Source organism: Pleurodeles waltl, chromosome 3_1 (assembly GCF_031143425.1).
Source record: "Pleurodeles waltl isolate 20211129_DDA chromosome 3_1, aPleWal1.hap1.20221129, whole genome shotgun sequence".
NCBI lineage: Eukaryota > Metazoa > Chordata > Amphibia > Caudata > Salamandridae > Pleurodeles > Pleurodeles waltl.
This window is the reverse complement of record NC_090440.1, coordinates 254,658,186-254,679,527: the sequence shown is the minus strand read 5'-3', so window position 1 is coordinate 254,679,527 and position 21,342 is coordinate 254,658,186. Positions and strand designations below refer to the sequence as shown.

Below are 21,342 nucleotides of genomic sequence, written 5' to 3'. Positions count from 1 at the left end.
CCGTGCCGTCTCTGCTGACGTGCTTCAATTTTTTATTTGGAATATGTTCCAATGCAATGTATATCAAATGTACAGTAGTGGAGCACAGACTACATAATCCATTTCTAGGTACTCTTCCCTCCTCAATCTCGCCTTTTATTCATCTCAAACCTCATCTTATTACTATGATCTTCCAAATAACAATTTCTAGACTCTTCCCTCTTCTGTCCCTCTATTATCCTATTCAATCCAACTGACAGATGCCACATTAATTAACTCATATTTCCCTATACTAATCTACCAGTAATCCTTTTTGGGTTCTGGAGTAGCGTGCTACTCACCAAAAAGTGCTTTGACGTCTCATCAGGGGTAGTAAGTGCTATATAAATACAAATACAATTAATGGCCTTGGGGACCGCCTCACCCCAGGGCCAGTTCATATGTTCTGAGACTCCCACCCCCAGGACAAAGTTGTTTGCTCTTGCTTGGCAGGAGTTTTGACAGCTCCTGACAGGGAAGAACAAACAGCAAGTCTACTCCCAGCGGGCTGGAGCAGGAATGTTGCTCCCGCCCGCTGGGAGCAGACTTTTCATCTGTTTCCCTGCCCATTGTCAAGCAGGCATGGAAACCATATTGAATCCCACTCAAGCCTCAATTCTGCTTTATCCAGCCTTCTATCCTGTGTAAAATCCTTTTACCTGCTACCTTGAATACAGAGTCAAGGAGTGATGTTGGCCTGTAACAGAGGGGATCCTGCCTGAGGCCCTTTTTAAATATTGGGACAATATTGGCTTGAGCTATGAGGCAGGGATCGTACAGGAAACTGCAGCATTCAGGGCAGTGGCCCACAGATCAGTATTATCTTAATACATATCCATAGGAACCCGATCCGGTCATGGGGCTTTATTTGAGTGGCTATCAATCGAGGTAAAACCTAACTATTAAGGGTAAAGAAGGACTAATATCATCAAACCCATCAGGTGTTGGATTCCCAAAGGAATAATATGCTTAGAATTGTCAATCCATCTCTGAGGACTAATATTTGAGCCCAAACCCTCACTTTTATTTGTAGGGTGCTGCTTTTCATTGACAGTTGCCCCAAATCTTTTGGAGTCCCTTTCCTTACATGCAATGATAAGGCCATTCCAAGCTTCCTCCTTGATAGTGATCTTATGCTTTGAAATTTTAGACTTATAACACTGTCTAGCTTTGAGTAGGTTATCCCAGTCTCTTGGTCTGGAATTCAGGGCAGCCCTCTGTTTCGGACTACCAAACCCCAGGGACCACAATTTTTCCCAAGGGCTGTATAACATTGGAGGGGGGACACACGCCCCCCCCTTGAGGAGCCAATGATGGCCCCTGCTATGTCCCGGGTGCCCACATCCGGGACATAGCGGTTTGCTTTTGCTTGGTGGGAGCTGAAAGCAATCAAAGTATGCTTTTACTAGTGACTATCTGCATCCATTTTGCTGCTTTTATCTTATTATAATGAAATAGGCACATTCACATGTATCTTTTTTTTTATTTACTTTGTTTTCACTTTCAAACTAATGCACGTGGTGTAATTTATGTAGTTTAGCACAATCAGAAATAGTAAAAAAAAAAAAAGGAACGACAAAATAATATAGACATCGACAAACGTTTATTCTTGTATTCCGTGAGAAAGGTGCAGGAGGCACTGAAACATGTTGGGTGTTTTCACTCATCATTCCTCTTTGTGCAATTAACCAAAGAATGTTCCTGACTTAAGAGTGTAACTCTTGTTGAGTGATGCCTTGACACTAACACGCGGGATATTATAAGTGGTGTGGTCCTGCCACTTGAGCTCGCACAGCTGTAGAGAAAGAGCACTGCAGCAGCCAAACAAACGGACTGTCTGGATATATATATCCACTCGAAGGCACCAAAGCACCAGGAATCGCCACCTCCCATTAATAAAAAGCAGTGCAGGGCCCTTTGTGGAGCCAATAATGGCACTGGGGACCCGCAATATGCAGGCACGGAAACAGGGAAAAACTTTGCTCTCACAGAGAGGGAGCTACTTGCCGGCAATGCTAGCTACCACAGGAGGTGGGAGCCGGCTGGGACATCAGACTCTGCCGAGGTTCCCCAACATTGTCACTGGGTGCCCTTGGGAACACCCAGGTAACATGGCCTGGTCCCGGAGTTTGGGGTCCCTGGAGCTGAGATCGGCCTGAGGAGGTGGCCCGCACCCCCACCAAAAGAAATGAAATAGTTAGCCAGGGCACTGGGTGGTGGGGTCGCCGCAGCCGAGATCAGCCTGGGGGGGCCACGCAGCCCCCCGCCCCAAACAAAATTATTTAGACTGCCCCTCGGGGGATGGTGTCCCTGGGACAAGATCAGCCTGGGGAGAGGGGCCAGGTAGCCCCTTTCCTCCCCAAAAATTACATTTTAAAAGGCTGGGCCCGGGGAATGTGTGAAGTCAGCCAGGGGAGAGGGGCATGAGGACCTGCAGCCAACTACTGCTGCGCATGGCCAAAGACTGTGCGCGACGTGGGGTTGGCTGGTTAGGGGTTTTGGCAGCAGGGTTGGCCAGGCCAATCCCTGCTACACACAGCCAAAGGCCGTGTGCAGCACCCGGTTGGGTGGATATAGGAGCTGGTTGCAGGGCCTGGCCCAAGGCCATCTGCGATGGTGGTGGGAATAACGTATAATGAAAATTACGTACTCGTGCTCTAAGGTAACTATAACTTGCGCCCTTGCCATGCACTGCTAATTACCCCACAAATTACAGCACTCAGGAAATCTTTGCTAACATCATTGACAATATCAGTGCCATTTTTGATGAAAAAACTGTGCATGGCGGGCACGCAATTTATAGTTGCCTTAGGGCATGAGTTATAGTTACTTGAGATAACTCTAACTATAACAGGTACATTTCTGTGGTTTGGTACATTTAAAATGTGAGCCTAACTATAATGTCCCTTTAACCTTTGTTTTTTAAGTGAATACATATGTCTATAAATATATATATACACATATATATATATATACTGTATATATATATATATATATATATACTCACAAACATATGTGTATGCTGCATGAAAATATAACTGAAAAAATGCTGAACATGTGAAAATGATGCTAAATGTGCTGCTTGTACATTTTTCATGCGAGGTACTTACGTGTCAGATTGAGCTTTGAATAGATTTGTGACATAGTTGTATTGATGGCTCGGTAAGAAAGGTTCTTCTTCCTACAAAGTGAGTTTAGACCTTGAATTAATATTAGCATAGCTAATTGGTAAAATAGCTCAGTGGGTCATGCAATGAAGGAGCACTGACCAGAAACCAACCTTGAGTCTGCAGTTAAAATATATAATATAAATGGAAATCATGAAGGAAAATCATTTCATGTACAAATAAGATTTTAAAGCCAGGGTAAAAGTAAAGATTTAGGGCCCGATGTATAAAAGTACAGTTTAACATTTCCTAAATAGCAAATTTTAAGAAATTTGAGAAATGCAATCGCTATTAAGGAATCGCTATGAGGAAATGGGACTCCATACACCCCTATGGACCTGAAAGCCCATAGGTGTGAATGGTTTTGTATTTCCTAATTTGTGAATTCCTTTTAGGAATTCACAACTTAGGTAATGTAAATCCATGTGTGCGCTACATGGCACTTTAAAAAATGCATGTTCAATGCATGTTTTTAAACTGCACATGGTTGCTACTGATGACGCAGAAAAGAAGGTTCGACATATATTCATGTACACCGTGTAACCGACATATATATTGAAGTGTGATTTTAAGTAAAAGAAATAATGTACGAGGGAAATTGTGCCCTCGGGGTAGTTTGCCATCATTATAAACGAGCTTTATTCATCATGAAGTATTAAAAATGTACTAATCCGTCATAATCGCAAATGTATGCCATGATTTCCTGTTTGAAAACTGTTTTGCTTAGCTTAAATTTAGTACAGGCTTTGGCCTAGTTGCTTGGTTTCAAATTCTAACTGTGTGATTTTTTTTTCCTGAACTAATGAAACATATATTCTTGCTTGAAGTTGTATTTTTGCAGTAGAAACTGGCTGGTACACTTATCTCCAAGGTTTCGTGCTAGGCCGGTTACATCCCTTTTGATACAAGGTCAGTCTCTGCAGGTGCGGACAATGAAGGTACAGATAGTAAAATAATTGGCAAACCATGATACAATTTGTGTTCCAAGGCGCCAAGGACAGTGTATGCATAAATGAGCGCTAGTAAAAGACAATTTTTGATTGGACAATTTGAAGCCAACCTATGAACCCTCCAATGGAAGACCCTACAGAATTTGGAATGTTTCTTACTTAAACCCACCGGACAAAGAGAAGTCAGCCATTTTCCTCGATGCCAGTTTGAAGCCTGATGCCAGACTCCATTTTGGACGACACCCTGATGCCCTTTTCTCTATCTAAGAGAAAGAGACTTTAAGAATTCTCACCCTAGAGACTTTAACTTTGCTTTGCCCCCGTCTTGCCCATGCAGTAACTTTGCCCCATTCTCCTTGCCGCTGCAGGGAAACTTGCCCTTAACTTTGCCCCTTTGAAATTTGTCCCATGCTGATCAACCGGTACCTGAAGGACGAAGACTTTTCTTGAATGCTGATTGTATTTGGTAAATATGAAAGGATAAATGTATTATGCATTGTGTTTTTCCTTTTAGGTACCAACTGCTATTTTTGATAGGATCCTAGCTAGAAGTTTTTCCAAATTTGTGTTGACTAAATTCGTTTTGCATGAAGACCCACATGCCAATGCTAATTAGAGGTTAGTCGAGGTATTCATTCAATGTACCATGAAAAATTGAAATCTTGTTATGCGGACCGAATGTACGCAATTAGTCAAATACAGTTAGTCACATTGGTGATTTGCATTGCTATAACAGAGTGTATCATTATTCAGATTTTGCGTAGATTGCGTTTCTTCCGCCGTTATGGACAGCTAGTAATGTTCATATACATATATCAATTGGTTTTGAGACACATATATATTGTGCTAGCTTTGTTAATATAGGGAAATAAATTCACTAACTTTTAATAAACTGGTGTGGTTATTCATGACTGAAAGGTCATGGTGCGCCGAAATACCAACTGTTATTGATTTCTGATGTGTTGTATTGATTTATTAATTGAGTATTGATTACCGATTACAACAGTTATTGATTATTGATTTGAGTGACTCGACTATTGAGGATGAGGAGAGCCCGACTCGGTTAAAAGATTCACCGACCTCCAACGTGTCCAGGTACAGGTAATTTATAAGGGCTGGACGCGTTATCAGTAGATGGTAGCAGAGATTGATGGTTTAGCCCTTTGGGACCTCATCCGAACAATAGACAGAGTCAGGTTAGAATTTTCTTTGATGAAACAAGTTGGAGAGATGATGATGCCCTAAGTCCCCGATGACTTTCCCGGGATCTCGGAGCTTGCGAATGAGGAACATGCAGGTATGAGAACAGTCTCAGCGTTTCTAGTGACGGTATGAGTGAAGTTAGGGTTTCGCGCTTGCACAGCTTATCGCCGCAGATTAATTGAGAAGTTTGTGAGGATTTTAAGGGGGGTTAAAAGATATTAGAGGAGTGTTACTCCAAAGGTGTGAGAGTAGGGAAGTCGTCGAACTTCACGTGTGTGTGGCGCTTTGAGCAGAAAAATTGTCCACGTGGTTGTTGATGTTGAGACGGGCCATGCAAGGTCAAGAGACTCCGGAGTATGTTGAAAAGTGTATGTGACACTTGTTTGATGTTGTGATCTGGTCATGTTTAATAGGTTGATCGGGCGTGGTCAACAAGTCGGTATGAATGTTGCAGAGTGAAAGAAAACTTCGACTTTGAGATTTGACGAATTCTAAAGTGCACTAGAATAGTTCATTGATCAGTTGAGAGTAAAATTTGCGGGTCAAATTTTGCTTGCGAAAGTGGGAAACCGAGAAAGATGGAATAACTGCTGAGGCTAGTGAAAAATCCCTAAGGTTTCTGAAGCGATTGTATTACCTTTCCTGTAGTAAACCGACAGATCTGTTTTATTCTTTTGGTTAAGTGCTCGCGTTATATTGCAGAAATTAGTTTATGAGTGAAGCCGAATGAAAAAAGGACAAGCCGCGGGACTTTGTCAGCCGCAGTGTGTGAGTGTGACGTCACTAGGAGCCGCGCTGGGATAGGTCGGTTGGTGAGAAGGGTCGCGCACGGATAGGACGCAGTCCGTGAAGCGCAATTGGAAGGGGAAAGGCAAGCGAAGAGTATTCAGGGAATTAAAGTCGCTTATTGATTACATATTTTAGAAAAACAAAAGACGGAAAGATTAAATTTTTCAAAGCATTTAAGAGTGCCATGAGGGGAGATGTTTATATTAAAGCAAATGTAGGAGAAGAAACACTGCCTGAGGGTACACCAGCTTACATCGTCATTGAAGAAAAGGGTGTAGCGCCGTGTCTTTGGTTAAAACAATGGTGCAAATTAACAGAAAAACATGGAAGTGTAGCGTTCCCTATCCATGGGTCGTTTAACCTAAGGGTTTTAGAAAATCTGAGATTTGCGCTATACGACATGAAAGTACCTCCAAGGCCAGTTTGAGGCATTAGCAATTTGGGAGCTAATAGCTAGAAACCAACAGCAAAAGAAATTCGAGACAAGAATAAGAAAAGTAGAAAAGACACTAGCGGATGCTAGATGGGACAGCACACAAAAGGTTTGGAGATCAGACGTATTGCAGGGGATTAAATTGTTTCCAGCGATTACCGAGGAAGCGGAGACGGAAGGGAGGAAAGCTACCTGTAAGACAAACAGGAGTCGGTCCAGAGAAGGAGAGAGCAATAGAAACTCAAAAAGGGGAGACGAGTCAGATGATGAGGAGTTCATTATACAATTGCTGAATGATCGCCCACCACCATACGTGGAAAGCGAAAAAGGCTCAAGCATTAGTACTGCCCCTCCAGAGCCAATACAGGGTAATGTAACACCAAATTTGAGGGTATCTCAGAGACCGAGCAGCTCTGACATGCCTTTCTCACCACAAATACCACGGATTCAGAGAATGTACCCAGACGTGCCAACATTGAAACCTGCTGATAACTATCAGCCACAGGTTCAAAGGCACTATTGCGATGAGCATAATGTGGGAATGACTTCCGATTCAATGGCGCAGGGAGGACAAAACTATCAGAGACCGACATTGATTCAAGCTGAATCAACACAGTTCTCGATGCACCAAAAGCAGACACCAGAAGTGCGAGTGGTAGAAAGCCAGTTAGGTATGCCAGCAATGATGAACCACAATGTGGGGATTAACATGCCACAGAATTCGGGGAACAGACAGAATCCAGATGCAATATCTCTACCTATCACTGTAGGTCCACCAGTACCACTGTACATACAGGCAAATTCAAGCACCAGCGACCAAGGGTTAATGATACAGAATGGGACAGGGAGAAGATGCATAGAAACCACTCCAGAGACAACTCCGATAGCGGCACTGCCAAATGGATCTGGGTCTTTGTCGGAATTTAGTCCAATTCCAATTTGCGCTCCGTCAACCGTGGTAAGGTCACATCCACCACTATTAGTACCGTTAACCTCACAGACTGAAGCATTACAGAAACCGTCGATGGCAGTTGATGTAACTGCTACATTGATGGGACTGAACGCGCAACAGTTGACACAATGGTTCAACAGCCTGAACTCCCCACAGAGTACATCAAGCGGGAAGGGAGAAGAATACCTGAATAAAATAAGTTTGGGGATGGAGGCAGATGAACTGGTAGAAGGGACAATGGGTTTGAACAGATTAGAATCATACACAGAGGAAGAACTAAGATACATGTGCACTAGGATTACAAGAGAAGTGAGCAACATACATAAGAAATTACAAGAAATTGCAGACAGAAACGGGATCGATATAGGTAAGACCAAACATCTAAGCAGAAGCTACAGGTTAGACTTTGAGACAAAAGATTTTGAACACATGAGATCCGCAGGGATGAAAACACACCTTAAAGAGATACTGCAGAGTGCACAGGTTTGGAGATGTTTAGACAAGTGGGAAAGCAGGTGGGTCAAGAAAAAGGATAAAAAGAAGGAAAACACTTCAGAACGAAGTGAGAAAAAACAACAGAAAGACGATCTGATAACCATGTTACCAATGAGAGAGACAGCAGGGGGAAAGCTTGTGCATGTACCATGGCACAGGTGCGATATTCAATCCTTTACGGATGACTTTCCCAAATTAAGAGAGAAGCCGATTGAGAGGTATCAACAAACGGATAGATTTGTGAAACTCGCGAAGTGTCTCTGGGAAGACCTGAATACCTTATTTGAAATTGTGGCTCCGGCAGATTTGTGGGAAGATTGTAAAAGGGCTGTGGGTTGGCCGACGAGTGAACCAGAGAGAGATAGGGACACAGGTGCGCCATCACCTATGGTAATGAGTTTGTACCACAAGGTGATCGAGCACTTGAAAACCAAGGTTGCGTCGAAAAATGTGGATTGGCAAAGGATTGACAGGACCGCTCAAGAGGTTAAAGAATCTATACATGCGTATTATGAGAGGTTGTTGAAAGCGTTTAAAAATTACAGTGGCACGGAAACGATTGAGCCAAAAGACATGCTCCACTTTGTGTTGAGGTTTGTGGAAGGGCTGAGACCCGAAATTAGCCAGATGATTAAATCGCATTTGATTTGTTGGCAGTCAAAGTCGATCGATGAAGTGTTGAACTATGCAAAATACTGCAGTGATGAGATTGAGACAAAGCAGAAAAGATTGAAGGAAAAGGTGATGGTGATGCAGCTCAGAGCAGCTCAGACAGGTTTACAAGGTTTACAAGGGTTTCAACAACAGATGCCGCAGCAGCAGCAACAGGGAAATGTTATGTTTCAGCCACAGATGAGAGGCAGAGGTCGAGGAGGTTTTGTGAATAATGGTCCTGATTTGAATACCGTTATGATTCCAAATGGTATACAGGCAATGAAGAAGGTGATGCCATGTCACACGTGCGGAATTGTTGGGCATTGGAAACGGGAGTGCCCAATGATGGTGCAGGAAGGTGTAGGTCAGCAAAACAATGATGTCAATGCATTTCAGACTATGAGAGGACTGAAACTGAGAGGTCCGAACCCAAATTTTCAAAACAATATGAACCAGATGCAGGGTCTACAACCCATGCAACCGCAACAGGTGCAAATGCCTCGTGTACAAATGACACAATTGCAGCCAATGCAACAGCAGTTTCCTATGGTACCTAATCAGCAAATGCAAATACCCTTAGCACCAATGAATCAGCAGCAAGCAATGCTTCCTCAACAGGTCACGGGTCAGGGAATGAGTCAAAATGACACAGTACACCAATTCCCACTACACAGCGAGAATGGAATAAATGATGCATGGGAGAGTGAAAGTTCAGATGAGGAGGGAAATTGTGTGCTTGCAGCATCCTTGGAAGTTGATCAAAAGGGCCCGTATGTGGAGGGAAGAGTTATGGCCCATCGCGTTTCATTCTTGGTTGACACAGGAGCTACAAGTTCCACTGTTAGGAGCATTGAAGTACCAAATCTGCCACTTTCAGGGAGAACAGTTCAATTAGTGGGAGTAGCAAACAGGTACCTGACGAACCCAATCACAAATCCAGTACAAGTCAGAATTGGTAATTATCAAGGGTCACATAATTTTGTGGTATGTGACTCAAGCCCGATATCACTATTAGGGAGAGACCTATTGTGCAAATTGGGATGTTCGATTATGTGTTCGAACGATGGAATTAGAATTCAGACGAGCAGTGATGGGGAAGAAGAGGACAGTGTAGAAGGGGATGAGATGGAAACTGTTGATGAAGAGTATCCTCTGATTACCCTTTTTCCGATGATCACTGAAGCAGATATTCCAGCTGAATTACAGGAAACAGTGGGAAAAGAAGTGTGGGATATGACAGGAAAAGAGGTGGGATTGGTGAAAGGAGTGGAACCAGTGAAAGTGACCGTAAAACCCAATGTAACCTTTCCCCAGACCCCACAGTACCATATGGCACAAGACACCCTCATGAAAGTCGCCCAACTCATTGATGAGTTTGTAAAACAGGGAGTACTGAAAGAAGTGTTAAGCAGTCCATGTAATTCACCAATCATGGGACTAATAAAGCCAAGTGGAAAGGTCCGAATTGTGCAGGACTTGAGGAAAATAAATGACATCATAATTAAATGCTGCCCTGTAGTGCCAAATCCAGCTGTGATAATGTTTCAAGTCCCTTGCGATGCCGAGTGGTTCTCAGTCATCGACTTGTCACAAGCATTCTTTTCGGTGCCTCTTCATGAGGACAGCCAATTTCTCTTTTGTTTCAAATTTTTAGACAGAGTTTACAGTTGGTGTCGAATTCCTCAAGGGTTTTCGGAGTCACCGTCCATTTTCAATCAGATTCTAAAGAAAGACTTGGAAGCGTTAGAATTGCCGTTCGAGTCAACCCTAGTACAGTACATTGACGACTTACTGATTGCATCCAAGACAGAAAGTGACTGCACAGCCGACACCATTGCCCTATTGAACCATTTGGGAAGGAATGGATACAAGGTGTCTCCTTCGAAATTACAGTTCTGTCAGAGGAAAGTGAAATATTTGGGTCACCAAATAGAGAAAGGGTCACGAAAAATTATGAAGGAAAGAATAACAAGTGTACTTCAAATGAGTCCCCCAAAGACGAGGAGGGAGGTGAGGAAGTTTTTGGGAATGGTGAGCTACTGTCGCCAATGGATTCCCAACTTCTCAACCCTAGCAAAACCTTTGCTGAAACTGACCCAGAAGGATGCATTGGATGAAATTGAACTGAAAGGAGAAGAGATGGATGCTTTTATTGAATTGAAGGAATGCATGTGCAGGGCTCCAACTTTAGGTATGCCTGACTACACAAAGCCTTTCACATTGTTTTGTCATGAACGTGATGCATGTTCCTTGTCTGTCTTGACCCAAGCCCATGGTGGCGTAAACAGACCAGTAGCATATTTTTCAGCTACTTTGGATCCGGTTGCAGCAGCACTGCCAGGGTGCTTGCGCGCCGTAGCCGCAGTTGGTATCAGCCTCACTCAGAGTGAAGGAATAGTGATGGAACACCCTTTAACAGTCATGGTCCCTCACTCAGTTGAGATACTTTTGACACGTTCCCGAACACAGCACATGACTGGTGCTAGACTCACAAGGTATGAAACAATAATTCTGGGATCACCTAATGTGCAGCTGAAAAGGTGCACTACGTTGAATCCAGCAACCTTGTTTCCCAGTGAAAATGCTGAAATTGAGAACGCTGAAGACATCGAGCACGACTGTCTTCAGGTGACTGAATTTTGCACCAAACCAAGACCTGATACCAATGATACCCGATTGGAAGAAAATGATCAAATTATTTTTGTTGATGGTTCATGTTTAAGAGATGCACTGGGTGTATTGAAAGCAGGATACGCTGTATGCACAGTAACAGGTGTTCTGGAAGCATCTTGGCTTCAAGGAGTTTACTCTGCACAGGTAGCAGAATTGGTAGCCCTTACTAGAGCTTGCCAACTTTCTGCATTGATGAAAGTTACCATTTACACTGACAGCCAGTACGGGTTTGGAATAGTGCATGATTTCGGACAATTGTGGTCACAGAGAGGTTTCATGACCTCTTCAGGATCGCCAGTGAAAAATGGCGAAAGAATAAAAGAATTGTTACATGCCATCCAACTACCAGGAGAAGTAGCAGTGGTAAAATGCAGTGCACACTCGAAGGGACAGGATTATGTTTCTCTGGGAAATGGATATGCGGATCAAGTCGCAAGGTTTTGCGCCTTGAACTGTATATTGCTTAGGGATGAATGGAATTTGATAAGTGAACCAGAACTCGAACCAGCGGAATATTTGCTCTAAAGGTGATAGATACGATGGACAAATTGAAATCCCTACTGAATGATGTTAGTGAGGACGAGAAACTTTCTTGGACCAAATCACAATGTGTAAAGAGACTAGATGAATTATGGGTTTCAAGTGAAGGGAAATTCGTTCTTCCAAACAGCCTTTTGACACAGATAGACAGATTTTACCATGGACAAGCTCATCTTGGGAGGGATGCCATGATTAGGTTGTTTAAAACTGATTGGTTTAACCCTAAATTCCGTCAAGTTGCTGAAGCAGTTTGCCACCGTTGCGTCATTTGCCAACAGATGAACGCAGGGAAGGGAACAGTAGTAAATTTGAGCCACATTGGAAGAGCAGGGGGTCCATTCAGCAGGATGCAAATGGACTTCATTGAGATGCCTGTGCATGGAGGCTTGAAGTATGTGTTGGTGGTTGTGTGCATTTTTAGTCACTGGATTGAAGCATACCCTACACGCAGAAATGACAGTCTCACAGTTGCAAAACTACTCTTGAGAGAGTTAATACCACGTTTCGGATTCCCGATCTCTTTAGAATCAGATAGGGGAAGTCACTTCAATAATGAAGTAATAAAATTGCTTTGTGCAGCACTGAACATTGAGCAAAAGCTGCATTGTAGCTACCGCCCTGAAGCATCAGGTCTAGTGGAGCAAATGAATGGCACATTGAAATCAAGAATGGCGAAAATATGTGCATCAACAAACTTGAAATGGCCTGACGCATTGCCTTTGGTACTAATGTCAATGAGAAACACCCCTGACAGAAAGACTGGACTGTCCCCACACGAGATTCTCATGGGCAGAGCTATGAGACTTCCAGCAGTTCCTGCAAATGCGCTTTTGAATATTACAGATCATATGGTGTTAGACTACTGCAAAGGTCTAGCTGATGTGGTTCGATCTTTCTCTCACCAGGTGGAGGCAACCACCTTGCCACCGATCCAAGGTCCAGGACACACCCTGAAAGCAGGTGACTGGGTCGTGATAAAGAAGCACGTGAGGAAGTCGTGTTTGGAACCCCGTTGGAAAGGACCTTTCCAAGTGATTTTGACGACTACCACCGCTGTGAAGTGTGCGGGAGTTCCCAACTGGATTCACGCCAGTCACACAAAGAGGGTGTTGTGTCCCACAGATGAGGAAGTTGAAGCGCTGAAACTGCCAGTACCTGATAACAGAGTGCCGACCGCTGAGGCAGAGCAAAACAGAACTAGAAGCGAACAGGCAGAAATAGAGGAGGGAGAAATATTCTCTGAGGACGAAGCAACAGATTCACTTGGGGAAGACCAAGGAGGAGCCTCAGACAGCGACGAAGCAGCTGAAGGTAACAAAGAGCCTGAAGCAGCCGAAAGTGACAAAGAGCCTGAAGAAAGTAACGGTGACAAAGGGCTCGAAAGAGGTGAAGAAGCAGGAGAGCCTGATCAGAGGAGGGCTTTCCCAGAAGCAGACGATACAGAAAAAGAAAAGGAAAACCTGATTGACTCCCCAGAAGGAGGAGACAAGGCAGAACAGAACGAAACTGCTCAAACTTCTTCAGAAGAGATCGCAGGTCCATCAAGTGGACCTAGTGCAAAAAGAAGACCAAGCATATCACCAGTAAAACTAAGAACTAGAGAAACGTTGAACGACAGTGAAGGGCCAAGAGTGAAAGAGAAAAGAAAGGAAATGTCTGTTGTGGTACCAACACCAAGTGAAGAAAAGGACTTGGCCAAAGAGGAAAGTACCAGTGAGAAAGAATCAAAGAGAGATGCAAAACTGAAAAGAAAAAGGATACCGAGCAGGAGGTATTCCGGTCCGGAGTGGGCATACGTAGCCAATAACGATTGGTCAGACGAATTCGTATCCCTCAGCCTTGAGAACGAAGAGGCAGAACTTCATTTTGGAAATAAAAACTTTATGGACTCTGTTGATTGAAACCATTGATCACTTGATTGATTTTTTTAACCGGCTAAGACATTGCTAACTTGACATTGCTAACCTGATTGACTTTTCAACCGGCTAAGACATTGCTAACCTGATTGACTTTGAAACCGATTTTGAGACAACGCTGCTAACCGATAAGAGACTAAGCTGCTAAAGGAACTGTGTGAACATTGAACTCGTTCAGCTTTGTAAATACCTGCAACTTAGAAAAAAAAAAAAAAAAAAAACTGCTAATACGCTTTGATAAAGTGTTTTCAGCTTTCTGATTCTATACAGATCATGACTAGCTTCACTACACAGGGGCGTAAAATGAAGTATTGTAAATACATGTGTATAGGCTTACTGATCGCATGCGTACTAATAATTATAGCAATAGTTCTTGGAATGCATGGTAAAAGCGAGAGTGAGACGAATGATGCTTCTACTTTTAAACCTATTATCGTTACTGAACTAACAGCTCTGAAGAGACTCGAGCAAGACGAGAGACACTTGCATGATAAAAAGGAACTTTCATCTAACGTTTTCTATCGCTTGCTGAGTGAGTATGTTGAGACCATGGATGCGAAAGATTGTTATGTGTGTACACAAATACCTACCTCAGTAGTGGAAGGGGTAACGTATCACAGCATGCCTCTTACGTATGGAATTACATGTAGTATAGTAGCTTCCAGATTTTATGCTCAAAGAGACATTCATTATTTCTATACTAATTACGATGTTACTTTTGCATATGTCCCCATAGTAGGGTACCTAAGTAAGATAGCTAGAGATTGGTCTGCCACATTAATGAGGGAATTTTTCGAACCAATGTCACCTTTCCACACAGCTCACGCACATAGGGAGAATCTTACATGCTTGCTTTCACCAGTAGAAATAGAATTTTTAGACCGCACTGATGACAGAAAGCACGAAATGAGGGAGAAATTAGAGAAGGAATTGCACGAAAGGACGTCTGTAGATAATTATGCTTTTGCCGCAATAAAGACACAAGGGAAAATAGCTTTAGATACATTGCATGTGGGTAGATTTTGTATACATAGATTTCCATCATATTATGACACAGTTTTCGTGGGAACGAGTGAATGTAAACACACATACGCATTCCAACAAAAGTGGACGCTCATGCTGAATGGACAAGACCAAGTTATTCCTGGAGTATATTATATTTGTGGACTCAACGCCTATTATCGTCTTCCTAAAGGATGGTATGGGAGGTGTTATTTGGGAATATTGTTCCCAAAGGTTTACCAACTAGATGACTTAAAGAAATTTCCAAGGCTGTCTGAATCACATCGTGTTCAGAAAAGGGAGACAGCTGCTGGTGTGGTAGGAGATATATTTGGAGCTATGATTCCTTCAGTAGGAGTCATATTGAATTCAATCAAAATACGAAAGTTGTCTACTATTGTGGATAACATGTTGACAAAGTTTTCGGGAGCTATAATCCTGATGGATGCTGAACTCGCTGCAGAAAGAGCTATGACTCTTCAAAATCGTCTTGCCTTAGACATTCTTTTAGCAAAGGATGGCGGCGTTTGCAAAATGCTTGGCACGCGTCACTGTTGTACATATATACCCGACAACAGTGGAAAAATTAGAACGATGCTTACAAATTTAACTAGAGAAAGTGTAGATTTAAAGGAATTGAAAGAACCCGGAGTTTGGGAGAAAGTTGGAAAAGGATTTGCTTCTGTGGGAAATTGGCTCAGCAACGTTTGGAACGGATTGTTACTAAAAATAGTAAAGGGAATATTAATAATATTAATTTGTCTATTAGGTTCTTGGGGAACATGGAAAGCTTTCAAAATGTTAAAAGCAAGGAACAAAAGAAAAAGAGAAGAGAAAATAGAGAACAAAATGGTGGAAATTTATAGGGAGAAGTCAAAAGGGACTAAAAGAAAAAGGGAATTGACTGAAGTGCCAAATTACTATACAGAATTTTAATGGAATAAAATTTGTGGGTAGATTTGATGTGATGACATAATTAGTCATCAGAGGAGGGATTGATGATGCAGAAAAGAAGGTTCGACATATATTCATGTACACCGTGTAACCGACATATATATTGAAGTGTGATTTTAAGTAAAAGAAATAATGTACGAGGGAAATTGTGCCCTCAGGGTAGTTCGCCATCATTATAAACGAGCTTTATTAATCATGAAGTATTAAAAATGTACTAATCCGTCATAATCGCAAATGTATGCCATGATTTCCTGTTTGAAAACTGTTTTGCTTAGCTTAAATTTAGTACAGGCTTTGGCCTAGTTGCTTGGTTTCAAATTCTAACTGTGTGATTTTTTTTTCCTGAACTAATGAAACATATATTCTTGCTTGAAGTTGTATTTTTCCAGTAGAAACTGGCTGGTACACTTATCTCCAAGGTTTCGTGCTAGGCCGGGTACATCCCTTTTGATAGAAGGTCAGTCTCTGCAGGTGCGGACAATGAAGGTACAGATAGTAAAATAATTGGCAAACCATGATACAATTTGTGTTCCAAGGCACCAAGGACAGTGTATGCATAAATGAGCGCTAGTAAAAGACAATTTTTGATTGGACAATTTGAAGCCAACCTATGAACCCTCCAATGGAAGACCCTACAGAATTTGGAATGTTTCTTACTTAAACCCACCGGACAAAGAGAAGTCAGCCATTTTCCTCGATGCCAGTTTGAAGCCTGATGCCAGACTCCATTTTGGACGACACCCTGATGCCCTTTTCTCTATCTGAGAGAAAGAGACTTTAAGAATTCTCACCCTAGAGACTTTAACTTTGCTTTGCCCCCGTCTTGCCCATGCAGTAACTTTGCCCCATTCTCCTTGCCGCTGCAGGGAAACTTGCCCTTAACTTTGCCCCTTTGAAATTTGTCCCATGCTGATCAACCGGTACCTGAAGGACGAAGACTTTTCTTGAATGCTGATTGTATTTGGTAAATATGAAAGGATAAATGTATTATGCATTGTGTTTTTCCTTTTAGGTACCAACTGCTATTTTTGATAGGATCCTAGCTAGAAGTTTTTCCAAATTTGTGTTGACTAAATTCGTTTTGCATGAAGACCCACATGCCAATGCTAATTAGAGGTTAGTCGAAGTATTCATTCAATGTACCATGAAGAATTGAAATCTTGTTATGCTGACCGAATGTACGCAATTAGTCAAATACAGTTAGTCACATTGGTGATTTGCATTGCTATAACAGAGTGTATCATTATTCAGATTTTGCGTAGATTGCGTTTCTTCTGCCGTTATGGACAGCTAGTAATGTTCATATACATATATCAATTGGTTTTGAGACACATATATATCGTGCTAGCTTTGTTAATATAGGGAAATAAATTCACTAACTTTTAATAAACTGGTGTGGTTATTCATGACTGAAAGGTCATGGTGCGCCGAAATACCAACTGTTATTGATTTCTGATGTGTTGTATTGATTTATTAATTGAGTATTGATTACCGATTACAACAGTTATTGATTATTGATTTGAGTCACTCGACTATTGAGGATGAGGAGAGCCCGACTCGGTTAAAAGATTCACCGACCTCCAACGTGTCCAGGTACAGGTAATTTATAAGGGCTGGACGCGTTATCACTACCAACTTGGAGTTGGTGGTAACTGCAGTTCCTAAATGCACAGTTCGCATTTAGGAAATGCATGATACATGTGCATAGGTAATTGTAAATAGGTATTCCCTATTTGCGATTTGCTGTTTAGGGAATCACAAATTGCGATTCATAATTTTAAGGAAATCGCTAACAATTGTGATGCCCTAAAATTGCACTGCTATGCCTTTCATACATCATGAAAGGCGATTTTGCATTCGCAAACGGTGGAATCTTGTGATTCGCACCGTTTGCAAATCCAAAATGCCTTGATACATCTGGACCTTAATTTCAGTTGCTGTCTAAAAGGATTCGTGATTAATTCAAAAATAATTACAAACAGATAACCTATGTAAAAAAGTATATTCACCTTGCTTTAGAACTGCGGAGTCTCATTAGGGTATCTCAAGGTTCTAAATTTATTTATCATTATATTATCGGTAACAAGGCTAAACATCAGGAACAAGGTGCGTAGGCAGCAGGACCAACAGCGTAATTGGGAAAGTGTGTACAGGATAAATATGCTGTTAGCGAATGAAAACCTACTTACATCGTCGACTTCGCCACAGTGAAATCCTTTCACATGCCTCACGAATATTTGGATGAAGCGTCCCATTAGAACCAGGCAGCAGATCAGAGACGGCACAGGAATTGACTTGCTGAAGAGTGTCTGTAAGAGGAGAGCTTTATACTTTAATTACTCCAGCCACTTTCTGAGGCTCACAGTAGCATATGCCACTCAACTCAGATGGTGTAATACCACATTTTAGCCCATATTTAAATGAAAATGATGGAGCATGACGCTGCACCAAAATTGGCAGTGCCGCGCTCCATCATTTCCACAATGCAGGGATGCGCCATAGTTAATTGAATATGGCGCATCCCTGTGTTGTCCCGTGCGCTGGTACTAAATTTAGCTGCCAGTGCCAATGCAGACATCCTTGCACCATCTTGCAAGGATAACAGTGTTGAGGGGTCTGATTGTTTATGTGTGGGAAGGTGACCCTTCCTGCACATAAACAATCAATGGCGATTTGGCACTTCTGTGTGTGCTGTAGAATGCAGCACGCACAGAAGTGCCAACGCGTTATTTTGAAATGATTGTTTATGTGCAGAAAGGGACACCTTCCCACACATAAACAATCATGTTTGGCAATTTGCTCTTTCTATGCGTGCTGCAGAATGCAAAAGCAAAAGCAAAAGCAAAAAAAGAGGAGGAATAAAAGTATTCCTCCTCGTTGACCTTGCTAACTCCAACTCGTAAATCTGAGGCAGCGTCAAAATGCAAAGGGTGTTGCTGTGGCACTCCCAGAGCAACACTCATTGCACACCCCTTTCCACACAAAAAGGACTGCATGTGAAGGGGTTGTATTTACAAGGTGGAGTTAAGCCACAAAAAGTGACTTAACGCCACCTTGTAAATACGGCACAGGGTATAGTGCCACCGTATCATCACGAAAAGTGACGCTTCGGTGGCGGTAGGGGCTCTTAAATATGCCCCCTTAATGCTCCCCTTGAAATGAGGGCATGTAATTCTTTGACTTCCTCCCCCTTCTGGAATATTCAGAGAAACTGCAGAAGCTCCTTTGGTGTACATTAAGAAGGCAATCACCCTCCTAGACATCAGCCAGTACTGATTAATCCAATTGTTTCCTTATGTTAACAATTCGTGTACATCATTCTTAACCACTTTTGGATGTGTTTTAGGCTATTTAAAGAACATTTTTAGGTTCTTTGATATTTTGGCATTGTGAATAAGCAGATGCTTTATTCATATATTTCTTATTCAATTTTAAACTTGCTATAACATTTTGGTAAAAAGGTAAGAACACTGGTTATATTTTCCTTTAACAGTTGAAGGCCTATTTCCTTACAAAGTAATTTCTTATAAAGGTATTACTTTACAATGTAAACATGGAATATTTGATTTAATGATTTCCATTGCACTTAGATGAATTACAAGAATATAATGTTAACTAATCCAGGGGCGGCTCCTTGCAGTGGTGAAGGAGCGTTGTCCCACTGACTGTGCCAGCAGCTGAAAAATAAAACAATATTTTACTATTTTTTTAAAATTTTCAGCTCCTGGCTCAGCCAGCACGTGCAGGGAGGGGCGGGAAGGGCCATGGGAGGAGGGGAAATGGAGGAATGAAGTGAGTGCACTAAGTGTGCATGTCAGTTTGGACGACTGTCTTAGGCCAGCCAAGCTGACATGTGCACTTAGGTTTCAGAACCCGGCTGTGTTGCACAGCTGGATCTGAGAAACTGCACAGACTCTAGTGCGCTGTATGAGTGGCAGACCAAGCAGCTCAGACCAATCCTGATGCTGCTCTCATTCTAGGTATAGCATGAGAGCAGCACCAGGATTGCTTGGGGAGCCTGTGCTGGTGATCAGGGACTGCTGAGGCACCAACGTCATCAGAAGAGGAGTGAGGCAGCCAGCAGCAGCAGTGGCAGGAACAGGTTCATTTTAATTATTATTATTTTATTTCCTCCTGTTCCCCACCTGCCCCTCGTCTTGAGATTTGTGGCTGCTGCCGCTGAACTAATCACAATTTTGTATATGCATATATACATTATTTTTAATATGAAAATTGAAGTGCAACTCATAGAGTAGAATACTAAGGTGGTCATATAGACCTCATTTGGTGGCCCTGTTGTCAACAAAGGCCATGGACTTCGTACCCCACCCACATTATGAGCTACTGACTTGTCTGACAGTGATCTCAGTGTTCTCTGTAGCTGCCACTGCAGCAATTGAGAGAAGGGAGGGCAGTTTCCCGCAAGGCACCATGGGGGTCATTCTGACCTTGGCGGTCCATGACCGCCATGGCGGAGTGCGGCGGAAGCACCGCCAACAGGCTGGCTGGCGATTCTGACCGTGGCGGTAAAGCCGCGGTCGGAAAAGGGGAGCCGGCGGTTTCCCGCCAGTTTCCCGCTGGCCCAGGGAACCCGCCATGGCGGCGCTGCTTGCAGCACCGCCATGGGGATTCCGACCCCCTTACCGCCAGCCTGTTTCTGGCGGTGTCCACCGCCGGAACCAGGATGACGGGAACGGGTGCTGTGGGGCCCCTGGGGGCCCCTGCACTGCCCATGCCACTGGGCAGTGCAGGGGCCCCCTAACAGGGCCCCACAAAGATTTTCACTGTCTGCTTAGCAGACAGTGAAAATCGCGACGGGTGCCACTGCACCCGTCGCACCCCTTCAACTCCGCCGGCTCCATTCCGAGCCGGCTTCATTGTTGAAGGGGCTGTCCCGCTGGGCCGGCCGGCGGTCTTCTGGCGGTCGCCCGCCGGCCCAGCGGGAAAGCCGGAATGACCGCCGCGGTCTTTTGACCGCGGTGCGGTCTTTCGGCGGGAACCGCTTGGCGGGCGGCGACTGCCGACCGCCGCGGTCAGAATGACCACCCATGTGTTTTCCCCACTTGCCAAGGTTTTTGATTTTTCAGAAACAAATCCCCAAATCTGAGATTCCCTCGTTCCTCGTTCCTCAGTACCTAATCATAAATAGTGCAATCTATCACCCTTGTTACTTCACTGTTGTTTATAAAGCAGGTTTCTGTTTTTTGGAATAGGATGACAATTATGTCTCTGGTATATATAAGCATGAACTAATGTTCATGATTTTATTGTTTCAATTCATACAATAGCCTACTTTTGTACCAAAACAGAGATCTTCAAACTATTCTGTAATCACTGCAATGATGTTCAATGAACATCACTCAAGCTTCTAATATTATTAGAATTTTGATAGTGAACACATCACACAAGATAACATTAGAGGCTACCATATGGAGGGGGAGGAGCCAAGATGGCGACCGGGATGGACGGCTAGGGAACGCGCTCCATCCCGGACTCGCTTTGAACATCCTGTAGGGTGCCCCCGGGGCGAAACCAGCACACGGGGGCGCAGGAACGGCCTCCAAGACACCGGCGCGCCTCGATGGTGCCCAGAGAC

The 21,342-nt window shown here is 43.2% G+C and overlaps 1 protein-coding gene across 2 annotated transcripts in view; it reads right to left on the bottom strand.

Annotated features, from left to right (window-relative positions):
- The window catches only part of LOC138284003 (stimulated by retinoic acid gene 6 protein-like), a 489,916-nt gene that overhangs the window by 172,655 nt on the left and 295,919 nt on the right, over positions 1-21,342 (bottom strand). For both annotated transcript variants that reach the window (XM_069222338.1, XM_069222339.1), the window contains exons 7-8: positions 17,936-18,055; positions 3,129-3,199 (exon numbers count right to left, since the gene is read on the bottom strand). In XM_069222338.1, coding sequence (XP_069078439.1) covers positions 3,129-3,199; positions 17,936-18,055 — 191 coding nt within the window. The remainder of the gene's footprint in view (positions 1-3,128; positions 3,200-17,935; positions 18,056-21,342) is intronic.